This window comes from Mauremys reevesii, linkage group 18, assembly GCF_016161935.1.
Source record: "Mauremys reevesii isolate NIE-2019 linkage group 18, ASM1616193v1, whole genome shotgun sequence".
Taxonomy (NCBI): domain Eukaryota; kingdom Metazoa; phylum Chordata; order Testudines; family Geoemydidae; genus Mauremys; species Mauremys reevesii.
In genome coordinates, this window is record NC_052640.1 from 23,813,022 (window position 1) to 23,828,898 (window position 15,877).

The window sequence follows — 15,877 nt, forward strand, 5'->3', positions numbered from 1 at the left end:
GGCTGATGATTACTCGCCCTGCCTCGGGGCTTCTTGGTTAACTTAGCTGCCCTTCCAGTTGCTGGCTTTGCCCACCGTTTCTCATGCCAACTTTTCGGCAGGTTATGTCCTTGTTGATTCCTCTGTCCCCGTGAGCTGTTGGCAGTAACAGAGAGCAGGGAAAAGCAGGTGACTGTGCTCATCTGGGCTGCAGGCATGAGAACTCCAGAATCACTGTCGAGCACTGTCCTGGGAGATATTAGACCCAGGGGGCCATGGAGTAGTAGCATCATAGCAGATGTGAGGAGCTCTTCCCGGCAGAAGAGCTCTGGGTGGCTGCTCAATAATTCGTCATAAAATCCACCCTGGGGAAAACTACACCTAAGAGTCGAGTGGAAGTAGGGAAGGGCTGTCCTGCTCCCTGTGGGAAAGCGGAGAAGCTTCTAAACATGGAGGCTATGGGGGCCATAGCAAAAACAGGTTGGGGAGGAGCAAGGAGGAAAGCATGCAGGCGTTGGGTAAGATTGGCGAAAAGGGGTCCCCACGCTAGGGCTCATTGGAGCAAGGGCCCAGTTGCCTGCTTGGCTAAGACATGGGGATGGGATCCCGGAAGCATGAGTGGTGGCAGGGGCAGAAGTTTGCATCGGGATGAAGCTCAAGATAGGCTCTGGCTTTATTCGAGGCCTCTATGCCATCTGTCTGCCTTGGCCACCCCTGGGTATGTGCTAGTGGAGCAATGGGAGAGGGTGGAGTGATTCCGCAATCCACAAGGGCTGGTGCTCACAGCAGGAGAGCAAAAGAGTTTAGCAGTCAGAGAATAAACACTTAAACTGCCCCTGACCTGGGGGTGGAGGGTGGGGTGGGGTGTGGCCTTCCCAGGCAGGGCCGCAAGCCCATGGGAGGATGAGCAGAGCTTGAGCTTAACTCCTCCTTCCCCGCTACACATAGCAACAAGGCCCCGTTGCCTCACTGCTACAGATCAGGAGGCATTCGACTGAAATGAGTGGAAAGCTGACGTAACGCAGAGAATCACACCACAGATGGGAAAGAGGGTCTAGTCATCATGGTGCAGAATAGCCAGTAGCGTGTCTTGTTCACAAATATTGGCTCCTCTCTGGGTCAGGAGATGGTTCACATAAACCACCTTCTGCACTGATGACATTAGCCATGTGATCAAAAGAAACCAACTTGTTCCTCCTTGAGCTGGGAGCCGCCGCCTTGCAGGATGAAATTCACCCCTGGGCTCTACTTAAGTGCCACTTGAGCCCTTCGGCATCGAGTCCGATTGGATCCTCAGTGTGTTCTGAATGGCTGAGGAAGGTTCTAATTGTGGTGGGGGTGGGGAGGAGTGTAGATACAATCTGGCTTCAGCTGGCGCATTGTGTTCCAAATGTCGCAGGTCATTATGGTCCCATGGTGGGGAAATTGACAGTTTCAGGAGGAAGGTTAAGCTGTATAGTGAAGAGGTTACTTTGGGGTTTAGCTTAGGTATTTTTAGAAATTCAAGAAGCAGACTTGGATTGTCTTCCACGTGCAGGGCTCCTATGGAGAGTGACCTGCACTCAGGCATGGAGTTTTGTTTTGAAGCTTTGATGTGTGTGTCTCTCTCTCTCTCTTTCTTTTTTTTTTTTTTTCCGCAATTCCTTCCCCCATCTCCCTTCTTGATCCAGCAAGATTAGTCCGGACAGAATCTGTGCCGTGTGACATCAACAATCCTTTACGAAAGCCCCCCAGGTATTCCGACCTGCACGTCAGCCAGACCCTTCCCAAGACCAACAAAATCAGCAAGGTGAGGCATACCCTCCTCCTAACAGTGGGCTGTGCAGTCCCTCAGAGCCCTTCTCCATGTTGGTACTTATGCACATATTGTGACTTATGCACAGGAACAAATGCAAATGAGAATCCCAGGTAATGAGCGAGATGTCAATGGCTTCAAGACACGTGGGGACATGGGTGGGGTTCCTTACCCCTAGGGTGACCAGACAGCAAGTATGAAAAATCGGGACAGGAAGTTGGGGGCAATAGGAGCCTATATAAGAAAAAGACCCCAAAATTGGGACTGTCCCTTTAAAATCTGGACATCTGGTCACCCTACTTACCCTCTGCCTACCCTCTCCAAAAGGACCAGGAAGTAGTCGTGGTGGCTGGTGTGACCATCTGGTTATGGTATCAGAGTCATGGTCAGAGGTGAAACTCAGCCGGTTTGGGCCGGAACGGCGTACCGGTAAGAAAGTGACTGCCGGCTCGGGCCGGAACGGCGTACCGGTAAGAAAGTGGCTGCCGGCTCGGGCCGGAACGGCGTACCGGTAAGAAAGTGGCTGCCGGCTCGGGCCGGAACGGCGTACCGGTAAGAAAGTGGCTGCCGGCTCGGGCCGGAACGGCGTACCGGTAAGAAGGTGGCTGCCGGCTCGGGCCGGAACGGCGTACCGGTAAGAAGGTGGCTGCCGGCTCGGGCCGGAACGGCGTACCGGTAAGAAGGTGGCTGCCGGCTCGGGCCGGAACGGCGTACCGGTAAGAAGGTAGCTGCCGGCTCGGGCCGGTACACAGACAACGTTAAAGTGCTGTCACGGCAGTGCTTTAAGTGCCATACTAGCAGGGCCGCTGGTGGCGGGGTGGAGGCAAAAGGGGAAGCTGTCCCGGGGCCCGGTGATTGAAAAGGGCAGTGGCCGGAGCCCCGAGCCCTTTAAATCGCCATCGGAGCCCTGGGGTTAGGAGGGGGCGTGGCCTCAACCGGAAGAGGCGGGGCCTCTACTGGAAGAGGCGGGGCCTTTAAATCCCCAGGGACTTTAAATCACCATCAGAGGGGGCTCCCAGCTGCCTTTGCTACTCCAGGGCCCCAGCCTCCGGCGGAGCTTTAAAGCTGGCATACTGGCTTACTTTCACCTCTGCTCCCGCCTGAGGCCCGCCCCTTCTGGGGGCCCAGAGCCGCCCGCCACACCTTGCCCAGGAGCCCGGCTGCCCTGCATACCGATACGTCCTTTAGGTTACTTTCACCCCAGGCAAGGTTCCCGTAGTCTGTTGGGATACTGCAGCTGGGGAAGTATGAAGCAGGCACAGACAAGCTGTTGAGAGACCATAATCCTGCTTCTGTGCCGGTGACCTTAACTCGAAAGCATCAGGGATGAGAAATGCTGAATGGTGGCTAAGACATACTGCCCCTAAGCAAACTGCTTGTCAGAGTTTTCCAAGAGGCATGGGCAGCTGTTTAAGTGTAGTCAGAAACTGGGCATTAAAAGGTGCCCAGTGTGCAGTCCTAGTGGGTCGGAGCGTGTGAAGTTACACAAGAACTGTTCAGCTCTTCGCAGTAGGTCAGTACGCCTTAGACTGAGCAGAATTTGGCCCATGCAATTCACTCCAAAGTGCATCCAAGCAAGCCCCTGCCTTGAATTTAAGTGGATGCCAGGGGTGAAAGTGAGAGCAAAATTTGACCCCAAATCTGTGGAATCTCACTCCTGATTCCTGTTACTTAACCAGCCACTCTCTTGACTGGACCCAACTGTCATGTGCTGGGCCCTTTTGGGAAGGAAAACTGGTCTTGTGGTGCAAGCCCAGGACTCTGGGAGTCATGTGACCTGTGTTTCTATTCTTTATTCTATCACTAACTCGCGGTGTGACCTTGGGGAAGTCACTTAACCTCTCTCTGCCTTGGTTTCCCCATCCATAACATAGGAATGCTACTGATTTCCTACCTCCCAGGAAGGTTATGAAACTTAATCCATTTGGATAGAAAGCTGCATAAAATTCAACATGCTGTTACTGTTTGGCTTCTTTTTAGTTCAGGGGCAAGAATTTCTTGATCTATTTTCCACAGGAAAAGCAGTGACTCCCTCTGTACTTCACCCTTAGGGTGTATGGCTCAGTCCTCCTTCCATCAAAGTCCATGGGAGTGTTGCAGGTGGCCATTGTCTGCCTGGAAGCCTCAGAAGTTAGTAGTTGTTAATCTGTTGGGAAATGTTTGTGTGCTTTGCTGAGGGAGGGCCTGTTTACATGTGGAGCTATTGAGGAGGAGCTGTTCCGGAATAACTCCATAGCTGAACACCCTTCTTCTGGAATAAGTTGTTCTGGGACAGCAGGAACTCAGAGGCAAATGGTGCATTGCCTTACCTGGGTATAAGGGAGGTGCGAGGAGATGTCTAGAGAAATGAAGGACGTAGGGTACGGACTGGGCAGTCCTCATAGAAAAACCTTTGGAACAGCCAAGCCTGAGATTTCTCCTCACCATCAGAAATATCCAGGAAAAGCCCTGACTATTACAGAGCACCCAATAGCACCAATTCCCAGGTGTGATTCTCTCTGGAAGGAATGCATGCATGACTGCTCCAGCACCAGGAGAGTGTTTGGAAGGGCAAGGGCATGTGACTAGTTTTAGGACCCAGTGGGTAGGTGCAGAGCTATTCTGCTGATTCACCTGGGCAGTTAGACCAGATGAGTCTCCGCAGCTCCACATCAGGGGTATAAAGGACTGAACATCTCCACAAGACTAGAGAGCCAGAGGGAGGGACAGGATATCTGGCTTTTATAAACTCTTAAGTTTGCAAGAGCAGCCCTGCTTTAGGGCTCCGGTACTTTAGTTAAAATTGAAGGCAAATGCCAGGAAGTCTGTGTCTTCATTAGGGGGGAAAAAACTGTTCTTAACTGGAGTTAGCTAAGCTAACACTTTAGGTCCAGTTTTCTTTTTGTTAACTCAGCCTGGTAACTCAGGTGAAAACTGCAGACTCCTTTGTCTTCCCTAGGATTTTACCTGGCATTAGCCAACCCATGATAAGAACACACTTTTTTCTCCTAGCAGAGAAAAGACCAAAGAAGCAGTGACCTGGTGAGTGTGAGAACTCCAGCCAGGCACGAAGCCACAGTCATAAATCTGCCTACTTCAGCCCCGATGGGCTGCACTTACCTACCAAAGAATATGTCATATGCACTCGCTGCTACATCTTCCTCTCTCCTGTCAGTGCTCCCACTCCTCTCCTCTGCCCCATTGGATTCCTTCATCTTCTGGCCTCTCCTCTGTAGCGTTAAGAACTCTTAAGGACGAGCTCTTGTAGGTTGTGCTGTGAGTGCCACAACCTGTGCTGGCTGCACAGCATGAGGCTGAGCTGCGTGAAGGTGAGGAGCTGCTGCTTATGCCTCCTTCAGTTCAGAAGCAAATGTTACCTTATGACAGGCCTGCTGGAACACAGTGAGTCCTTGGGAACATAGTGTGAAAGAAGCACCGGTGAGCTGCCTGTTGAGTACAGCTGATCACAGCCTGCAAAGATCTCTGTAGGGCAACAAGGCTGACTACCACACTTCATGTGTACTTACAGATCACCCAGACACGAGTGAGTTAAATCCTACAACACTCCCAGGTGGTATGTAGGTATCACCTCCTCCATTTTTCAGAGCAAAACTGATGTTGGGGCACACGGGTTACGTTTACAAATGCTGGTTCACTTGCGGTGCCTTGGTTCTGGGGTGCCTAACACGAGACACTGTGGGTCTCGCTTTCAGAAGAGCTGGGCACCTGCAGCTCCCAGCGACTTCAGCTAGAGCTTGGGACGTGCAGCACTTTTGCAAAACAGGCTCCAGGAATCTGACGCTGCACATGTGAAAATCGGGAACGCTTTAAGGCTAAGCGACTTGCCCAAGAGGAGTGAGTGGCATCGCCAGGGGAGGAGCCCAGGAGTCCTGAATCCCTGAGACCTTTCTCCCCTAGAACATGAAATGCACAAAGCATTGGGAAAGGATGAGCCAGTGCTGACCATGGATGTCTTACCTTTACTATAGTTCCCTCCTTGCTACCCTGCATTTGCTGCTATGGATGTCACTTCCCCATGAAAGGGAAGAGAGGAAAGTGAGCTCTCTCTGGGCTGTTCAGCTGGGAGTTGAGCTTTGGTGAAGTGTCTTCCATCTGAGGGTCTCAGTCAGTAATTGAGCTTCCCAACAAGTGTTTGAACTGCCATTAGCCTCTAGGAAAATAGGGCCCGGAGATCAGCGACTTGCCCAAGACCATGGAATGAGTCAGAGTTCGGCCTGCAGCCCAGATTGCCTGACTCCGTTGCGCTGCAGTAACTAGTAGGCGGCACTGCCTCTCTGGCTGTATAATCTGATTATTCATGACTATCTTATGCGACTTTAAAGGAGAGGCTCCAAATCCTGCCTCTTTGATCTGAAGAATAAACTTTTTGAGGTCAGGGCCAGATCCTGCGCCGCTCTAAGTCAGCAGCAAAACTGCCACGAGTAGTCCTCACATTCTGAAACTCTCCCGGCTGGTTTCTTAGGGGCTCTGCACCTTCCTGTTCGGGCTGCTTGGTGGCATTGCCTGCGGATGCCGACGAGGATCATTCCCCTGTCTGCCATGGAAACACGGTTACTTTGGAGTGTGTGTGTGGCGGGGGGAGGAGGGGCCGGTCTGGCAGACTTTCCTCTTTGCAACAGCACCTTCCAGTTTGCTCAATGGTCTGTTCAGCCATCTGCTGGGGCAAAACTTCGCAGATGGCTCGTTGGGTTTCCAGGCACGTCTGCTTCTCCAAAACACCAAGGGACTGATCTATATTTCAACAAATCTGGTAGAAACTGAATAGAAACCTGTTTAGGGGGTTGTAAACCAATGAATCATAAAGAGCTGCGCTAATTGAAGAAGCAGGCCCGGGCCCTATACAATAAGCGGAGATGCTCAGACCGCTTCTCTAACGAGGGCAGTAGTTCTGCTGCAGAGCAGACACTGCAAACACAACATGTATTGGGCTCTTTCTTTTAAACGCTTCCCCCTACTGTTGTTCTAGGTCTTCTTTATTTCTTAGGAGAGATACAGACTTTTTTAGAGTCTCTGCTCCAAATTTTGCTCTGTTCCCCTGGTGTAAATCCGGAGTAGTTTCATTGGCCTCAAGCGTTACTCCAGATTTGCACCGGTGTAACGGAAAGCAGCACTTGGCTCACCCCCTTCCCACCCTCGCTGTCAGAGCTGCTGTATATGAACGCCAGTAAGCTGGGGCTGAGATTAGCTGGGACATAGAGTATCTAACACTGCACCTGGCGGGTTTTCAGTGTGTTTGCCATCAGGGGAAAGGCAGTGTTTGTCAATGTTATTTGCTTTAACAGCTTAAAAATAAAATGGAATCAGTGCCTTCGAAATGGCTTGTGTCCCACCAGTTCTGCGTGCAACTCTCCAGAGGCAACAAATCTAACCTGAACGTCTGCGCTCTCCAGGCAGTCTAAAACGTTAGTAAAAGATAGTAAAAAATAAAACCTACAGAAGCACAGCAACCTGATCATGTTCCTGTAGGGTCCATGGACGCTGATAAGCTCAGACCTAACCACGCACCTGGCTGGTTCTTTCTCCTGCTCTGTGATAGTAATGGTAATGGTGCTCAGATTTATTCTGGATTAAATTTGACAGAGCCTGTTGAGTCCAGCTCTGTCTAATAGAGAACTTAGAAGCCCCAACAAGTGATGGGTCAGGCAGCATATGGCTTTTCATTCATTCTGAACGGCAAATTTCAAAGTCTTGCTGGCTGGCTGTGCCTATACCTAGAAGTTTAAAGGTCTGATTTTCAGAGATGCTGAGCTTTGCAAATCAGGCAATAAGGGGTCTTCGGCACACCTTTCCTCTGCGACTCTGCTGTTCCAGGGGCTGTTGGATACTGGATGATTCTCTGTGGGATGCAACCTCTAAACCTGCGGCTCTTGGAAAATTCCAAATGGTAAAATTACCTGATTTTTTTAGGGTGCAAATTATTTCTGTGGGTCCCCAAGCAACAGCAAACCCATATGGGAGTTCACAAGCAAAAAAAGCTACAGCGTCCTTTCAGTGAATTGTGTCATTTTGGGCCCATCATACTTTATCTTAACAGAGGTCATCATGGGAAGCAGGCTGGGCAGCGGGTAGGGCACTGAACTGGGACTCAGGTGACCAGTGTTTTCTTCCTGGCTCTGCTACTAGCCTGCTAGGTGATGTGGTGCAAACTACTTCACCTCTTTTATGCCTCAGTTTCCCTATCTATAAAATGGGTATAATGATGCCTATCATGTAAAGCCCTTTCAGCGCTATGGATGAATCGTTATATATGTATTTTACTTTGCCTCTGCCACTCATAAAATCGCATCAGCCATAGCCAGCTTGTAAAATTAAATAGAATATTTCCCATTAGGCCAAGTAATAGCTTCTATTTTGACACCTACTTCTATTTAAAAAATAGCCCCCCCAATCTCCTATTATCTTACCACCCCACTTCAGCCCAGCCTCCTGCCCCAGTTAATGGTGGTGATGCTTGTTTTCTGTATGAATGTGACTGTAAGCTCCATGGGGCAGGGATCTCCTCTTTCATATCTCTAAAGCTCCTTAGCACCAATGGTGCTATGTAAATAAGAGCACAAATCTTCAGTTCTACTTGCTCCCAGAGCTGACTTGGAAAAACCCTCAGGATGAGGTGCTGTAAATAAAGTAAAGCACCGTGTTCCCTGAAATGTCACCTCCGTTTAGGCTTGTTTGAGCCCCTCTTGGGGACCTGCTTGTGACTCTGGCCAAGATTTTCATAGTGACCAAAGATTTTGGGTTCAGCTTGAGACAGCTTAGCGGGGACCGATGTTCAGAGAGAGGGTGATCAGCAGTGTTCTCTAGAGGGCACTGACTGTGCTGAGACAGGGAGACTGGCTGGCTGAGGCGCACTCTCTCCTGGGGAGCCAAGTTAAGAACAAACACCTTCGCTTGGCTCACCCGGAAGTTGTGTCTCTTGCCTCAGTTAAATGGCCCGCGAGGCAGGATCAGTCGAGAGAGATTAACAGGCAGTGAGGAGAACGGGACGGTGTTTTGTATTGAGAACACTGACCAATGCTTGCAAACGTAGGTGCGTGAAGTTAGGCACGTACATCGCCTAGCCAAGCATTTCATTTCCAGGCATGCCGAGTGTCCATAATGGCTGTTGACGTCAGTAGATGCTGCCAGGGGCCCTGAACATCCAGCCAAGTATGTCAGTGTCCGACTTCCCACCCTGGCCTTCCCATGTGACTAGTTCCTCTTTGGGTGCCCAGCTTTACCACGGCCCTGATTCCCAGAGGGTGATGCCTCAGCAACATCACTAGCCATTTTGGGAAACGGTGATCTCCGGGGCCTCATTCTTTAGCTACGGCTGCGTCTGAAGCCACTGGAAGCTGCCGGTGCTCAGCACCTCTGAGAATCAGGCCCCTCCATCTGAAACGTTGGCCTGGACAGAGTGAGAAAAGTGGTGAAACAGGCCCCGGTTTACCTTGTCCGGGGCTCCCAGCTGCTGGGGTGAGCAGAGCGCTCGTACCTCACTCTATAAAGCAGAACGTCCGCTGGGACTTGGGGCCGGATGAATTGGCAGAGCCTGTACAGGACAGACTGGGTGGCAGTGTTTGCTGCTGCCGCATGCTCCTCCTGCTCTGAAAGCCCCAACCACACCGGGCCTTGGAAAGCTGCGCTGGTGCCTTGGAAAGCTGCACTGCTCTCATAGGCTCGTGTTGTTTTTTCCTTCCTCCTCTCCCCCTGCCCTCCTTGTTCCTGCAGGACCATATTCCGGTGCCCTACCAGCCAGATTCCAGCAGCAACCCCTCCTCAACGACATCCTCCACCCCCTCCTCGCCGGCCCCGCCGTTACCGCCCAGCGCGACTCCGCCATCTCCCCTCCACCCCTCCCCGCAGTGCACGCGGCAGCAGAAGCAGTTCAACTTGCCAGGTACCTTGCTGCGGGCAGGCTGCCCCCACAGGAGGCGCCACGAGGGGCTTTGAATAAATCGCTCTGTAACAAAGGCAGTTATCAGTCAGTCGCATGGAACTTGCTGCGTCCCCCATCCATGGGGGAGTCCATTCCCAGGGCTTGGCAGGGATCTCGCCTGAATACGTCCTCAGGGCAGGGAGCCAAGCTTCTCCCCCGTTACCGTTATGGAATGCTGGGATCCAAACAGGGTGTGGAAAACCTTGTGCAGGGTTCAGAAAAGAGCGACAGGACTGATTCAGGGTCTGAGAGGGAGCGATTGACAAAGCTCCATCTGTTTGTCCAAGAGAAGGTTAAAGAGGTGACTTGATCTTAATCTACAAGGGGAAGAGATGTTCGGGAGCAGAGGGCTCTGTAAACTAGCAACAATCATAACTAGATCCAATGGCTGGAAGCGGAAGCCAGATCGATCCAGGCTAGAAATGGGGTGGGGAGGGAATTTGAAGTGAGAGTAATATACCACTGGAACAACCGACCCAGGGACATGAGGGCTTCTCCATTGCTTCCAGCTTTTAAATCCAGTCTGCTCTAGCTCAGCCAGAAGTCATGGGCTTTGAGGCAGGAGTGACGGGGGGAGGTCCTCTGGCCTGCGTGACGTAGGAGGTCAGACCGGATAATCTCAGTGGTCCTTTCTGGCCTTAAGATCTGACTCATCTTGTCCAAGTGCAGTGCTCCCTCCTGAGTTTCTTTAAAATTCACCAGCCCTGCAGTCCAGTGGGAGGCTTAGTGTGCACTCAGCTCTGGTGAACGGCTCCCGAGTGGAGGGTGACACCCCCAGCTGAACTCCATGATTTGCAGAGTGTGGTCAGAGGGAATACTGGCTTTCTCAACCAGCCCCTCCTCTGCCCCATAGAAGGACTGGGGGTTGAATGGGGGTGGGGATTAGCGGTATCCTCCCCAAACCAGCTTCCCCCACTTGAGATGCCAATGTGACAACATGGTTGATCTTTCATAACACGATGGCTCCTTCCCTTCCTTTTGCATGCTTTTGGCAGTGAAACAGTGAGCAGTGTTGACGTGTCCGTTGCCATCATTAGACTCCAGAGCTAGTGGCACATTAAAATGGACAGGGGCAGTTCCCCCTTTCTGAGCTATTGCTTTCAGCTGTATGGGTTCCATTCCATTCATGTTCTGAAGCTCGACTTTACAGCCAGAAGGGTGAGGTATGTCCTAAATGAAAGCCTGGGTTCCGGTGCACAAGCTGGCTGCCTCCTGAAAAGAACAGTCACTGAATCCCCACGGACTGGCCCATTTCAACCCTAGAGGGAAGCACCCTCTCTAGGAGCAGGAATTCACTCCCAGCCCATTCATTCTCTAGGCAGGCAGGCCACTCTTCATGGCCCAGGCAATACTCGCCCATTCTGGTGATGCTGCCAAATAGTGCCCGTTTGTTCTTGGTAGTTGCTGTGTCATAGAAACTCATGACCCAGGATCAACACCCGTTTTCTTGTTGAAGACCTCTAAACAGCCACCCACTGGTCACCACTTCCCCTTCTGTCAGCCAGGGCTGGAATCAGACCAGTGGCCCGGCAGCATGGCCAGTGGCTTCTGAGCCGCACTGGTGAGTTTACTTTGTGGCATGTGTTCTCAGCCTGGGGTCATACCCGCCCTCATTACCTTTAGGGGAGCAAGGTAACATGGGGTCCCAGGAGGGAAACAATTGGGTCCTAAAGAAACCAGATCTTACACCTTTCTGCTTGGCTACGTTTCATCCTGCCCCTCATCTCCTTGAATTGCCTGGAAAGGCTGAGAGATGGGGTGAGGGGGATTGAGCTGGGAATAAGTAACGGTCACCAGAGAGGTACCAGACTTTGCCAAATGGGGGAGTGGGGAGAGCAGCTCGCCAGCAGCAGCCAGGGTCTCCCGTCCCTAAGCTGCCTCCTTTGCAGACCGTCTGTAGCCTTTCCAGAAATTCACATGAAATTGGTGTTCATTAGAAAGTCAGACTGGACAATTGAGGGAAGCAATGAAGCCATGGGAAGTGCTGCAAGGAAGCACTTGAAGCACTGATGGCCTTGTTGAGAGTTGCTTGGGAAGGAACAGCGAGTGCTTAGGACAATGTGCGGTATTGGGTGGCGTTTGGTTTTTTATCTAGTAACTGCACAGGGCACTCTCTGTAAGATATTTCCCTGATCTAAAACCGGTAAGTCAACGCTTCTGACCTACACACAGGCCCATTAGCGGCTCCTCTTTCACCACAGGTCGTTGGGATGTTTGTTCAACATTTTAAAAAAAATGCACGTATGGGACGTTTAACGAGTAAGTGAACGAAGTCTCCTAACTCTCCCGTGTGATAGAGGCAGTATGTCCAACCTATCTCTATTGCACAAATGGGGAAACTCAGGCAGGGATGCTGAGCAACCAGGTAGGGTCACATCACAAACCACTGGCAGAGCTGTGATTTCGCTCTAGCCCCAGCTCAATCCCGACCGCACGGCCTCCTGAAAGCAACCAACCAAAGGCACTGCCCAAGGCCAGGTACAAGACACGTAAACAGCGACTTCTGGTGGAGGAAACCCAGAGCAGTGCTGAGGCTTCCATTCGGGCTCCCCGGCTGGGCTGCTTCCCCTGGAGCCAAAAGCTCTGGTTCATGTCGTGGCTGCGTGATAATAGGCAGAACACGCACAACGAGTCCTGGCTCTAGACTCTGCTTGCTGGCTTAACTCCACACTGTTGGATCAGGCACCAGGCAGGGGCTGTACAAGGTTTCGTCATGCAGGGGCACCATGTATCACGAGACAGGTTTGCAACAGCCCTGGCTGGGCCATTCCTTGGCCTCCCAGGAGCAGAGGCAGCTGTTTGCGCTGACCTGGCCTGTGGCTTTATGCTTTGGACAAAGGGCTCCTTTGGGGGTAGGATAAACGCAGACTCTTTGATCACGTCGAGTCCTGCGCTGCCCTTAATCAAGTCCTAGTGCGTGGGAGGAGGCAGGCAGGGGCAAGCTTTGAAATGTCCCTCCTGGCTCAGTGCTGGCCACTAAGAAATGACCAATGGTTCCCTGCAGTTCAGAACTGCCGTTTCAGTCACCGGGGTGCATTTGCTGTGGCACAGTGGCTAGGATGTTGGGCAGGGTTCTAATCCCAGCTCTGCCACTGACTTGCTGTGTAGCCTTGGGTGAGTCACTGGGCTTCCGTGCCTTAGTTTCCCCATCTGTAACATAGGACTAATGATCCTGACCCCACCTTTGTGAAGTACTTTGAGGTCTGTGGATGCAAAGCCGCAGGTGCATGCTATTTAGTATTATTACGTCCAGTAATTAATTTCAAAGGTAACTGCTAGCAACTGTAGTGAATGAGAGGATTTAAAAGCACCTACGCGTTGTAGTTGGAATCAGGAATTAGGAGGGAATTTACCAACATGCTCCGTGCTCCAACTCAGATGTGCCTGGTTCTCAGGAGTGGTTTTGTGGAGTGGGCCTAGGATATTCCAAAGCGATACAACTCCGGCTAATGAAGGAGCCCCATTGGCCTGGGTACCCCACTCACTCAGCTCATTGTCTCCTCTCCTTCCTCCCGAGTCAGCTTTCTCACCCTACCTGGCTTCCCATTGGGACGGGCTAAACAGACCCAGTGTCCAAGAAGAGCACGGGAGGTTGAGTTCTCATTAACGATCCCATTTTTAGCTTCTCCTCTTCTCCACTGACAGCTCCTTCTCCCCACCAGAGGGACTGGGGTCCTCAAAGGGCTGCCCAGAACAGATTCTGCAAGTGCAGCCTTGATCTGCAGTATCATAGAGGCAAAGCTCTTCCTGTTGTCTGACAAGTGCGGGACAGGATGCTTTTGCACGGGTGTAGTCCCCTCAGCTCCTAGGAGATGTGAGCACCCCTCCATCCTGTCTGCCTGAGGGAGAGATTTCCACACCTGTGTTTTCAATTGTATGTGTTTTAATGATGATTAATTTTGTTTAAAGTGGAAATAACAACAAAAAAAAAGTCAGTGGCAGCAGCTTCTTGTTGGAGGCATATGGCTGTTAGAGCTGCCAGCTTGCAGTGGTGGCACAGATGCCCATAACATGAGTCATCGCCACTGAATCATACGAGTTCATTCCAATGAGTTATTAGACAAATTGGCATTTACACGGAGTAAACTCTGGATTGCCAATCTCCAAGGCAGTCCATCCTCACTTCCCCTGCGAGGAGTGGAGAGACCGAGTCAGGAAAGCTCAAGCTCCCACAGCTGGTACCTGCATGGCAACTCAGAGCGAGGGACGCTTTCTTAACGTGTTTCGTTAGCAGCCTCGCTCTGAGTGAATCGACCCCGAGCAGTGCTTGGGATGCTTTTTCATCTCTGTGCTAGGGCTACCCCCGGGCAGCACGTCCCACTGCTGTCAAGATGCTAGTCTCAAGAATTTCAGCTTTCTTCAGAAGCTTTATACAGGGTTAGGAGGTTTGAAATACAGCGACTTCTCCCCAGGAATCCAAGAGGCGTCCACTTTGATCTCAGCTCAGGGGAGAATAGTTCCCATCACACTGTAAACTGTGGTCTCGGGAGTTAATCAGGAGATGCTGAGCCAGATCCTTAGCTGGTGTAAATCAGCATAGCTATATTGGCTTCAGTGGAACGCTGCGGATTTACACCAGCTGTGCATCTGGCGCCATGGGTCAAATTCAGCTCTTAGTGTAGCGCTAGGCACAGCTCCACCGTGGCTTAAGTCGCTGTCCCTTGTGGTCTTTAAAGAGTCCTTGGTGCTTTTCACAGTAACCCAGGGGTCCGTTCTGATGTCGTGGCCAAATTCCTCTGTATAATTATATTTGGGTTCCCTGAGTATCCCCCATTGCTTTAATTGAATCCAATGTTCTTCACTGCCACCCGTAGCTACTGTGTAGTGCTGCTGCATCAGCGATTCCAGAGGTAACTGCGTTTGGGTGGTGGAAGAAGTGACTTTTATGCCATATGGACTTGATTCAACCGTGTTGCACCCCACAGACCTTGTGGGAACAGCTTGATGTGGGGCTGAGATTCGTGCCAGGGAGAAGGCAGGTGGTTCTGCTGCAGTTCTGCAATGCAGAAGCAGCTTTACATTTCAGCCCAGGCTCCCAAGAAGCCTTGCTGACGACTGACTCGATGTGCCCCATCAGTGCAGCTCCCAGGTGCCCTGCTCCGGCTTAGTGTCTGAACTGTGCCCGGGGGCTTCGGGCCCAGAGTGGGTGGTTGTGTGCGCTGCTGTGACACCCGTCCCATTCCCACAGCCACAGTCAGATTTTCATTGCCCGGGGACCTCAGTTTGGGTTCTGCCTCTTTGAAAAGCCTCCATTTATCCATGTCCAGGGTCAGCCACTGGCACCATCTTGATCCAGTATTGCGCCCTAGCCTGGGTTTTCATGGCCCTGGCTGGCTTCTGGAAAGCTGGCCTGGGGGGCGGGTGGAGTGGGAGGGAACTTACTCTTGGAGTGGTGTTTTGATGTACGTGCAGTGAGCGAGGGCAAGTCTATACTACACACTTAAGTCGACATAAGTTACATCGACATACAGTCACCGCAGTAATTACAGTGCTTTTGCACGTCCACACTGCGCTCCTGGTGTCAGCAGTGAGTGTCCTCGCTGAGAGCACTTGCCCCAGTTTCGCTGTCAGTGTGGGGCATTGTAGGACGGCTTCTGAAAGGCAGCCATGGTCAATGTAAGCAATGCAGTGTCTGCACTGACACTGCGCCGACCCAACTACATCAACCTCAGCGCTGCGCCTCTCGCGGGGGTGGAGCTACGTCGGTGGAGTGGGCGAGTTACCTCGGTGGGAGCTACGTTTTAGCATAGGTACTTACCGAGTTAGGTCGACGTAAGCTGCCTAACTTTGTAGTGTAGAGACAATGCACTTCTAGAGCAGAATTGCATTTCCCAGCTGTTTAAGAACACATGGCCCCAGCCTCCTGGCTTTAAACATCTACCTGAGATGTCAAAATCACCAGGAAAGGGGCCCTCTGTTCTGCATCCTTGGTGCATTGTCACATGAGGTGTGATCATCTCTACCTTCGAACAGGCAGTTTGAGGAGCAGTCCCAGCTGCACTTTGTGGGTAGGATCAGGCCCTGGGTTTGGCTAGAAGCACTCGCCGTCCATTCAGACCGTGGCTATCTGTTTTTCGTGGAGCCGGCTGGCTGAGGGCACTTACTCCTGGATGAGAGAGGGGGAAGGTGCACCATGGGCTGTAGGAATCCCGTGGAGTTGCACCTGTCTGCTCTTGCCTAGAACTGAG

The 15,877-nt window shown here is 51.7% G+C and overlaps 1 protein-coding gene across 2 annotated transcripts in view; it reads left to right on the plus strand.

Annotated features, from left to right (window-relative positions):
* Positions 1-15,877, plus strand: part of KSR2 (kinase suppressor of ras 2) — a 265,078-nt gene that overhangs the window by 158,339 nt on the left and 90,862 nt on the right. For both annotated transcript variants that reach the window (XM_039505836.1, XM_039505837.1), the window contains exons 10-11: positions 1,650-1,768; positions 9,482-9,650. In XM_039505836.1, coding sequence (XP_039361770.1) covers positions 1,650-1,768; positions 9,482-9,650 — 288 coding nt within the window. The remainder of the gene's footprint in view (positions 1-1,649; positions 1,769-9,481; positions 9,651-15,877) is intronic.